General features: G+C 37.8%; 1 protein-coding gene across 1 annotated transcript; it reads right to left on the reverse strand.

Moving 5' to 3' along the window:
* Window positions 1-784: 784 nt before the first annotated feature.
* On the reverse strand, window positions 785-11,139 carry pnp6 (purine nucleoside phosphorylase 6). Its single transcript, XM_007558607.2, has 6 exons — window positions 10,681-11,139; window positions 6,960-7,129; window positions 5,524-5,627; window positions 2,358-2,533; window positions 2,087-2,277; window positions 785-1,651 (listed from the first exon to the last, which is right to left on the reverse strand). The coding sequence occupies exons 1-6, from the start codon at window positions 10,707-10,709 to the stop codon at window positions 1,455-1,457; spliced, it is 867 nt and encodes a 288-aa protein (XP_007558669.1). The 5' UTR covers window positions 10,710-11,139; the 3' UTR covers window positions 785-1,454.
* Between the last annotated feature and the right edge of the window lie 67 nt (window positions 11,140-11,206).

The raw sequence follows: 11,206 nt of genomic DNA on the forward strand, positions 1-11,206 counted from the left end.
ATATATTTTCATTATAAATGCATTCATCAATAAATTACTCTGTACGATTTACACTGATTTAGAGCAAAAATAAGTGCTTTTGTGCATTGTTAACGACAAATAATCACCCTTCACTCCTGAAAATAACAGCTAGTGTGGATTCACTATTCTAATTTGGTGCTAACGCACTGCTTTCTTTAGCTCTATTTTAGCAAAAATCCACCGATGGCTACAAAATATGATCTAAAATTATCTCCAAACTTGTAAGACAACTTGTAAATTTACTCTCTGTACAGGCTAACAAGATCTATAAAGCGTGCTTAAAGTCTTATTTTTATTACAACCAATACACTCAATCTAATACACAAATTCTTTGACAAATATGTCAAAGAATTTAGATGCTTGATCATTTAAGGCATCCCAGGAGGAACGACACAGTAGTCCTGCAGTACGGATGTCAGAACAGAAATACTATGACAGTGGAAACAACATCACTGTGTTCCTGTTGTTGTTCTTGCATGTGCAGTTTCTGACTGGTAATTTAAAATGTTTTCACCATCACCAAAGAATGAACTTCCTAAAAAACTAAATTCAGCTTCCCCCTAAATTTCTTTCCATTTCCAGACGTTTCTCTGATGACACACATGATCAGTGTTACAGAGCCGTACCGCCAGATATACAAGTGTAGCTTGATGTAGATGATTTTAGACAGTGTATAAAAGATGTAACAGTAAAACCTGAGATGAGAAGCTGCAGAGGATGTCTATTAATGTGCAAAAGCTAAACAGGTCATAAAAGATGTATATTTTAAGTTAATAGATTCTCATTTCAATCTGGTCCCATGGACTTTACAAGTGACAAAAAGATCCTCAGGTAATTGTTAGTGGAAAAAAACCCCATAATTTTAGTTGTGCAAAACAGGCATTTTCAATTCTGACTCTCCTTCAATTCTGACTTATTTTATGTTCCACAGGCATCAAATTAAAGATAAAAATAAGGTGAAAGGCTGTTCCAGAATGTCTCGGTAGGTACTGAAGTTTTCCAAAACAACAGACTGAAACTTTTAAAAAAATAATTTTCTTCACTTTTCTTTGGTTTTCTGAACAAACTTGTTCTAGAGCTAATCGTGGGTCAGTTCTTGCTTGGTACACATAAAAAGAAAATCATGGTATTTGTTGTTAAAGTAACAACATTTGATAGAAAGGGCCTCTTTCTCAATGATTTTAGCCTTGTACAAACTTTGTGTCTTAAATCTTAAACCATACTTGGATTAGCAGTGCCATTAGCAAGCAAATAGATTATGCATATATATAAAAACTTCTTTATATGCTTGCAACCTTTGAAACGTTAAAGATCATCATGCAGGCCCATAATGTGTATTTGTATTTTTGAAGATTTCCCATTTGCACCTTTTGATCAAAGCTAAGAAACTATAGTGTTTTTTGTTGTTACAGCAGATCTCTGATGGGAAGACGTTAGAGCTTAGAGATAAGCTGACTGACAAGCCTCTGAAGGTCCGTGGCCCGATGCTTGGTTGTCTTCAGCACCTCCTCATGGTTTGCTTTTTCACTGCTGTCATAATCTATCACAACCTTGTTGGTGATAAGGGACAGACCCAAAACACGCAGTCCGCAGTGACGAGCCACCACCACCTCAGGAACGGTGCTCATACCTGGACAGGAAGAACATGCTGCTATTGAAAGAGATGCAAATAGTAGCATTTCAAACTAACTACGCAGACACTTATTAGATGCTCTGAGACTGAAGCAAGGGTTGTAGATTGTACATTTTGCCACTATTTTGGCTCGAAATCTTCCCAACAAAGTTAATCTGGCTATAACTGAAATAATTAGGCTTTTCTGTCCCGCTGTTACAGACCTACAAGCAACTTGCTCATTTGCATTCTGGTAATCCTGCTTTGTTTGCTGGTACTTCCTGTTCCACAGAGTCAAAGTGCTGACCACATTTACATGCAGTTTGAATATCTCTTGTGTGCACTGTCTGTCTTTATAAAAACAAAGTATTCATATTTGTCTTAAAGTCTGTAATTAACTTAAATAAACCTCCAAAGCAGATATCTCTCGGAGGGAGCTACAGCTGTACCCACCCACAGCATCAGCCCCGAGCTTCTGCAGAGCTCTGCACTCCGCAACTGTCTCGTACGTTGGACCGGCCAGCATGCAGTAAACGCCTTCCTGGAGGAAGCTCCCACAGCCATGCTCCTCCGCTGTTTTCTTGGCCAGGGCCCTCAGCTCTCTGTCATACGCATCAGACATGCAAGGGAAACGCACTCCAAACCTGCAGGAACAGTAAATGAATATGTCACGCTTCAGTGTACTAGGCACAATATCAGATTGCAATATGCATTTCTGCTCTACCTTGGTTCATTGTGTCCACACAGAGGATTCTGACCAGCAAAGCCAGGCATGTTGATGTGATCCTTGATTAGCATGATGTCTCCCACACTGTAACTACCATTGAGACCGCCCGCAGCATTTGTCACAATCAGAATTTCCACACCAAGCAGGAAGAAGACTCTCACTGGGTATGTCACCTGCAAACAAACATGATCTGCAATTCATGCTTTATTGTCTACTATGTGACATCAGAAAAAGGAAGCATGCTGAGGACAAATCACATGAGAAGTTAATGTTTCATACCCTGAGCAAAAATGTTATTAATGTAGGTTCCTGCACATTTCAGCAACTGCTGACCTTTACAGAGCAGCTGATGGCCTATAAATGACAGCTCCTCCCCTTCATGACAGGTGTGATTGAGCATTACCTTTTTCTATTTTCTAACATATTGCATTTTCAATGAAGGCGTGTTGTTAGTTTAAGCAGAAATATTTTCTACGAGCCCTTAGATCTTGATAAGGTCAATACTGTCACTTTAGAACAGTGCCATATTCTGTTGGAGTTTTGCATATTATAAATGCGGTCTTTGTTAAGAACTTGCAGCCCACACAGGATAGGAGGTGTAGAACCACAGGATGTGTGTGTGCGGGTGTGTGTAACAACAAAATAAACTAATCTCAATAACGTGTTAAAATTATTTTTTTTAAAAATGTTTGCCTGGAGGTTTTAATACTACAAGTAGACATGCAGGAGAATTAAACTAAATAATTGAAAAGTTAATTTATATCTGTAATAAAATTTTAAAACTAAGTCTCAAAAATAGATTAATTACAAACAGTTATAGATTTGAGAAATCTGTTTATGTTAATTTTGATAATTAGGGTTCAGAGCTAGCGAAAAACAAGACGTAGCTAGGTTCTTCAGAAATACGAACATGGCACCCTCAACAAGGGGGATAATCCAGAAGGTCTTTGATCAAGAAGCTGTGTGTTCACAGAGTGTTGTGTCAAGCATATTAATGGAACGTTGAGGGAAAGGAAAAAATGAAGGTTGAAAAGGGTGCAGAAGCACCTGGCTCAGTCAGCTCCTTAAGAGTCATAAGGCGAGGACTGAGGATACAGTCAGTGCTTCTAGAGCCACTTGAACAAAAGTGTTACCTTGAAAAAAATGTTAAAGGAAAATGAGCAATACTGAATTTAAAGCAAGTTAGTTCTGCAAGAATTCTCCCTGTGCACGCACGAGTTCTCTCCTGGTACTCTGGCTTCCTGTGTGTTTCTGTTTTGTCCTGTGATGGACTGGCGCTCTGTTCAGAATGTGTCCTGCCTTTTGCTCAAAGACAGTGGAGACTCTGCCAGGACAAGTGGGTATAGCATATAGATAGGTGGATAGATGTCACTTTGATTTCAATAGGGTATTTTATTTAAGACAACTGGTCAAACAACAGAAATCACAAACTGCTGAGTAAGACAGGGAGCAACCTGAATTGATGTGGCTCACCTCCCAGCCTTTTAAAATGGGAAAGGATTCCTTTTCTGAAAATCTCACAGAACACAATAAATTTGCAATCCTTCACTACTATGCATTCTTCATCTGGATGGATATTATATACAGCTTAATGTGCTGTACAGGAGGCCTATAATACATCTGTCCTGCTGGTACAGTATTCATGAACCAGAGTTTTATGATACTATCAAGTTATATGGGCTATTTTATGAGGAGATGGCACATGAAAACTGGTGGTAAAGTAAACCCAGTAGCCACGGGTCCAAAGGCCAGTCTTGCACTGACATTCTGACACACAATGCACACTTTTCAACTGATTCGTCAACGCAGCAAGAAGATTCTCAGCCAGAAATGTAGCCACAACAACTGCCTGTGTTTTGCCACGTTGGAAAACCAAAACATGTAAACATACGTCACAAACTAAGGATGTGATCTAACGTTTAAAGGTAAAAATAGAGATTTCTCTTGGATTATTCCAGAATTTCCATAAGAAGGAGTTCAGCTTCACTTAAAAAGTATAAAGAGGAACAGTACAATTTCCAGAATAAGTGAAGGACAGAGTTTAAAGATCAACTGCAGAGCCTGTGAATGTTTGCCGCAATGTGATTGACAAAGTCAGAGATTAAACTGCCAGCTTGACATCAGTCACCCTGGATAGTATATCATTTGCATCAGCAAGGTCTGAAAAGGAAGAAGAGGCCAATGTGCATTTGAGAATAACAAACAGCAAAGAAATAAGTGTTATGATCCTCTAGTGTTTCAGTTATTTTCTCTTTTATCATTTATTGTTTTTTCCTTATATCTTGCCAGTTTAGTTAATTAATTTTGTTAGTTTAGTATTTGTTGCTGTTTGTTCTTTGGATTTATTTCTTTGTATTAATATTTATTTCTATTTATGGTTCAGGTTTTCTTTTCCCTTTGTTTCTGCTTGTTTATTCACCTCACCTACTGGTCTGCTCCCCGTCGCAGCTGTTGATTATTTCCTCATTTGCTCCTCCCCCACCTGCATCCATTTACCTGTAATTAGTTCTCCTGCTGTTTGTTTTTACTAAATTAAAACTATGCTTTGCTGCACTGCTGTCTGTTCTTGTATTCTTCTTTACTCCACAATTAATATCCTAATAATTGTTTTCATTATCTTTTTACTTGATTCTACTGTCTCTTTTATCCTGTTTAATTTCTTCTATTTTATATATTATAGTTTATCCACTGTAATACACTATGGTTAACCTAGTGGTTATTGTGAGGGGTCATAAATATATTTATTATAATAATAATTATTAAAATACCCTAAAATGTAGATAAGTACCAGTTAGTAATAAATGATAAACAACTTATGCACAAACTAAACCCCTAATGGGAAAAATTCAACAACCAATGCCTAAATGAAAATAAAATAGACACATTTAGAGTATGTGAAAAACAAATTAAATGCAGAAAATCTCTTTTGTTATTATTATTATTATTATTATTATTATTATTATTAAAGGAAGCCATTTAGAAATACTGGCAGAAACAAAAAAAATCAATAAAAAAAACAAACACAAAACACAGTCTCACTCAAAGAAACCTTGTTCTCAGAAGCACCATTCATTTGAAGCACAGGTAGCCAACGGTGCAAGAGGCTAGGACATACATTGCACAAAGACAAAAGCACAGCGTCTCAACACATTTTGAAGTTTACCGTGTGAATATTGTAGCCCTCGTAGAAGTGGAATCGACCCTGCATGCAGACACACTCATGTCCGTTCAGCTTTCCAAACACCAGCTGGCCTTCATGACCCACCACTGCACAACACATGGACATAATGAACTGCTGCAAGGAAGCACTGCTGGTTTTTCATGAAAAGATTTGGAAGTTTGTCTAAGCCTGAAATATAGACCCTGTTTTTTGTAGAAAACCTCTGTCAATTCTCCAACAAGTAAACTGAGTTAGACCACTGAGACCAAAAAGGTAAATGTTTACTCTAATTAATGGGAGGCAATGATCTTGAACTAATTTATTAGACTGAGGTGCTGGGCTCCAGACAGTTGGAATCAGGTATGTATCGATGCCCAATTTATTTGAAGTACCTAATAAGTTTAAAGTATTTTTCAGGAGTGCGTTATGTCAGAGATATTAGATGCTTCTCCAGTTACAAATCCACAAACACACTGTGTAAAAATATTGGAAATTTAAGACTGTTGCTCCCCTAACTGTGAGCTGTTGTCCAAGAAATGTCATACACACTAAAATTCAAGAGTGACCCAGCGTAACTTCTCAGCAATGGATAGCTTCCCTCGTTAATTTGAGCTACATGAAAACACTGAGTGAACCCACTTTTGCCTATGGAAATATTTTTTAATTTTAAGATCTAGTTAAGGTTAAACCATTTCTTAAACTAAAAAAAAAAACAGCCTTTTAATTTGCATAAAGAAAAATGAAGGAAGACCTTCATCCCATCTGTTGAGCATAGCGGTGATAGAGCATCATGGTTTTGGTCGTTATTTTTAAAACTGTAGCAAGGTGACTTTCAAAAGTTGATTGATCCATGCATACTATGAAATAAATAATTGGATATTAGAAAGGCTGGTGGAAATGACATAAAAACATAGTTGGTGCTTTAAGACCTTAACATCCAACCTATATTTCACCTTACAATTTAGTTGAGGAATTTTATAAAGCAGCTATAATTATCTTATTCCTTTATTTTTTTTTTATTCCTTTATTTAACCAGGTAAACCCCATTGAGATCTAGATCTCATTTTCAAGGGGGACCTGGGCAGAAGTCTGCAGTACATAGCAACCTGGTTACAAAACAAAATTGATTAATACATATACACAATTATAAAACAGAATAAAACAATTTAAAAACAGTGACACTGTTTAAAAGATTCTCGTTGCCTGTTTTTAAGAATCGCTCGAAATAAATTCAGTGAAATCAATTCTGACATCTTGATTTCAGACTGAAGCTGATTCCAGGCTGAAGGAGCCATCACACTGAAAGCTTGCTTTCCTTTTTCAGTTCGGCAGTGTGGAACATGCAAAAGAAAAATGTTGTTGGAACGTAAAGAATGGGAACTAACAGATCATGGTCATATTCCATAATAAATCAATCTATAAGAAAATAAGCATCTTACCAGTGCTGGTGGGGAAACGTGGAATATCTCTGTATGGGAATACATTCTTATCATCTAGCATCCCGGCCAGACCGCCCAGGCCTGAACCACAGATGATGGCCACTTTAGGACGATTCTCTGTTTGCGACAGCAGCCAGTCCGCAGTCTCTTTGTACTCTTCATAGCTGTAACTGAAAATGCAAACACATCTCTGAATAATTGTGGTAGACACTGATTGGTGAAAAATTCAACACTATAAATATTAATAAGGAGCCTTTGCTGTTGGTCTAAAAGATGTACAGACCCCATTAAAACACCAGTTTTTTTTTAGATGAGACCAAGACAATGATCATTTCATACAGTTCTCTTCCTTATTTTGACACATTCTGTGCAATTCAACAGAAAACATACAAATCTGTCAGTATCAAAATATGATTAATAAAAAGGGTATAATTACTTGGTTGCATAAGTGTGCACACCCTAAAAGTGAGACTTTGTGTAAGCACCTTCTAATTTAAATTATACATTGAGTCTTTCTAAAATCAAACACAGTTAATTTACTAATCCCAAAGTACAGTTCAGCTCCCATTGCACGATTTCACTGAGATTTGCTCATTTACATTCTTTAGCCAACCCCATAGTTTGCAGAGAACTGATAAATATTTAAAAGGATCTCATTATACACAGGTATCAGTCCTAGTTTGGAGTACAAAACATTTCACACCAAAATGGTCGACAGTGACAGCCCACTGAGCATCTTTTCACAGTGGATGAAAAGACACAACGGAAACTGGTCAGGCAATAGACTGGTAGCAACACTGACGGACAGAAAGGAGGTTTCCAGCAAACAACTGGTGGTGTTCTGCAAGTGACAGGAATCTCTTGTGTTCTTCTAATGAACAGGGCAAGGCGTATGCTTTAAACCTTATTGAGGAAGGTGTTTAAACCAAACTGGAAGATTTCGATCAGTATTTCAAACGCATCACTGTGTATCAACAAAAGCTTGCCATAGTGAAATATATAGTGGCTTTATTTTTTTCGCAATAGATAGTAAGCAAATAGGATGCTCATAGACCACCAGCAGAGAAGACTGGATCCTGAAACTGAATCAAAAAGGTGCAAAAACACAGTAAAGTTGTTCATGATATGTGTCACATTAATTGCATTAATTGTGCAAAGCATAATTTTTTTATTTTTATTTTTTTACATTAATAGGAATGTGTGTGCTTTTCAACTCTGAATGCTATGAGTACAAAGGTTCTGAGAATGCTGGTGGGATTATTTAGCAGATGACAGCAACTGTGGAGGTACACAGTATAGAGAAAGAGAGACTTCCGTAAAATGAACATGCAGTGTACTGAATGAAGAAATAATCAGCTACAGTAGATAAATTGAAAAATAAAAACACTATGCTGACTCAGACTCTCGTGAAAAGAAACACACCCCAAATAAGGATAAAAAATAAGTTCCTCTGGACTGACTTGGACCACAAAAAGAACTATTAAACCTGCAGAGAGTGAAAAAAAAAAAGATCTCAAAGTAAGAAAAAACTCATACAGGCCCGGTTCAAGTGATTATCATAGAACTCGGAGTACAAGTAAGTTTAACTAATACACTTATGTAACAGTCTTGGGGTTTTTCTGCTTTCTGCCAGACAAATCATTCTTCCCAGATGTTGATTGGATTTGAAATGCCCCAAGGTGCTACATTAAACAAAGTCAGAAACGGTGTGTAATTCTAATCATGAATCTGCGTGAAGCGATCACCTTGTTAATGTTCCCTCTGTACCCGAACCTTTGTTATTAAGACGAAGTGAGACTTCAGGCTGCAGTGTTTTCAGGAAGCGAGCCTGATGACTTTGAGCCTAATTTGGAGCTGCCATCTAGGATGACTGCTACATCTGAGTAGCCCTGGGAGCTTTGTCTTTCCAGGTTTTGCCCTTGTTCTCTCTTTTTTTAATTCTAACTCCAAACCAGCTTTAAAACAAATGATCAGGTATGGGTTTTCTGTCTCAGTAGTGATTTTTCATCCATTCTTGCAAACATTTAAGCAGTTCATGCATATATTCAGACTGAGATGATTAGGTTTTGTGCTTTGCATCTTGCCTCACTTTATAAAAAAAAGGACTTGCACATTTTTATTCTTCTGAGTTTTCAATCTGCAAGGTAGAATGCCACTTTGGCAAACAAACACCACAGAGACAGCTGACAGACAAGTGACAACTTAACTTCTGCTGTCATTCATTGGTAGACTGCAGGTCACTTAAAAAGAGAGTCGCTTTTAAAATGAGTGATTTATAAACCCACAAACTAAAGAATTGAAGCATCAGCAGCAGATTGTGTAATATGTAGCCAGTTTATAAAACCATCATTTTAAGCAAGAATAATAAAAATGAAGAAGGGTGTTATCACTCCATGAAAAAAATAATCTGTTTGCAAACTGCTATTTTCATGAAACATGGAGCTTTACTCTACCAGCAAAGTGTGATTGCTTTGCAAAACTCAATAAACTTTTAACCGCTCTTCCCAAAGAGCGGTTAAAAAAACTGTGCACAGATTTTAATACCCATCTCATTTCCTTACACAATGGCAAGCTTGAAAAAGACAAAAGATAAATGGCTGAGTTGTAATATTCAAGGGAACATACACTAAGACATTAGTAGTAGAGTATACATATATTTGAGCCAGAATGTATAACTTTGGTCCTGCGTGGATTCGAAAAAATCAAAAATATATTCAAACTTGTGCATCAAACTTTTGTTTGTTGCAAAAATACTTCCACCATAAAAGGGGGTTTAAATAAAGGCATGAAGGCCCCAAATAATATAACAGTTATGTAGATGAAGAGTGTAGGCAGACTTCTAGCTGATATATACTTGGATGAGTCATCATGGGTCAAAGTAAAGTGGCTTAAAGAAGCAAATAAAAGCAAAAATAATAGGGACATTCTCTCAAAATGACAAGGAACAGGACTCCTTCTTGTGAATCAGTGAAGTCCACAGAAAGTTTTAAGAAAGTATGGAGATCTACAGAGGCCATATTCTATTTTGATTCATATTACTTTTAAAAATAGCTGCATCATCTGTTAATATTTTTTTTACTATATTGAATAGTAACTAAAAACCAAACGCTTTAAATTACAATCACTGGCCCTTTTGTTTTGATTTACATTCGTACTACGTTCATTCATTTTTAAATGAGATGCGAAGCTTATCTCCCAGTAAGCTAAATGACATCTTAAGGAACGGGAAGCCAGTTTCTGCGGGGGCTCGGTCGGAGCTGTCCGTGGTGCTGTGGGGCTTCTGCACTCACGGAGGCCTTACTGACAACAGGCGCATTGTTTCTTGTAATCTGAACACGCAAACGAGTTTAACCAGTTTCTGAATTTGAAACACGTTTTACTGCATATGCTTTGTGCTCAGCTGAGCCGGAAATAAAGTTGTGATAATGCACTTTGTGTCAAAAGAAAATTGAGGATTTTCTGGTCTGTATTCTGTTGGAATATACCACCTTAACCCAACGTGCTTACGTCATAGGCAGAGAAAATATCTGATTGGCTGTTGTAAATCCTTAGAATAAACTGTCACGACAACACAGGCTGGCTTCTGTAAACAGCTCTTAAATCACTTCCTTCAAATGTACGACGTCGAGACGCTGTAACATGCTAATAACACGCATCTCTCACGGGCTACATAAGTATGTGGCTCGTTTCAGTGCCAGCATCCAACCGTTTCCCGTCCTACCTGCACTGACTGGAGGAGGCTGCTTCCATGTCCGATGGTAATCTGCTGATAAGGCCAGTGTTTATGCTGCTAAAGCCCGGGCTCTGTCGGTGTTGAGTTCACGGTGATCAAACCGGTTGGAGACGCAGCCTGCGGACGAAACACCGGAGATCATGCTACGCGCTGACGTCGGTGCACATATGATGAAGAGGAGGGGCATAGTCAGCTCACGGTTCCCTTTGAGGAAAATCCTATTTTCCAACAGGCTGGTTACTCACTGACCCGAACAGTGGCAGAGACAGAGCTGGAATTTACAGGACATAACATGGGAACTTCGGGAAGCCATTAGAAGACACCAGAGGGGAGAGCAGACACCATGGAGAATGAATACCCCAGCACGCTAGGATACAGTGTCAATCAGTTTTGACCTGTTGCCGAAAATTACAGCTCAGATAAGCATTAATGCAAACGAATATTTAGGGGGTAGGAGTTTATAAGTTCTCACTTCTTCCTACCCCATTTTGAGCATGATATGTTAACTGAAACA

This window comes from Poecilia formosa, unplaced genomic scaffold (assembly GCF_000485575.1).
Source record: "Poecilia formosa unplaced genomic scaffold, Poecilia_formosa-5.1.2 Scaffold97, whole genome shotgun sequence".
Classification (NCBI taxonomy): Eukaryota; Metazoa; Chordata; class Actinopteri; order Cyprinodontiformes; family Poeciliidae; genus Poecilia; species Poecilia formosa.

Coding starts and splice junctions, on each gene's coding strand:
- pnp6 (XM_007558607.2), bottom strand. CDS start 10,709: ATGGAAGCAGCCTCCTCCAGTCAGTGCAG. Junction 7,130..10,680: donor GCCTCCTCCAGTCAGTGCAG/GTAGGACGGGAA, acceptor TTGCATTTTCAG/TTACAGCTATGAAGAGTACA. Junction 2,534..5,523: donor AGGGCTACAATATTCACACG/GTAAACTTCAAA, acceptor GTTTGTTTGCAG/GTGACATACCCAGTGAGAGT.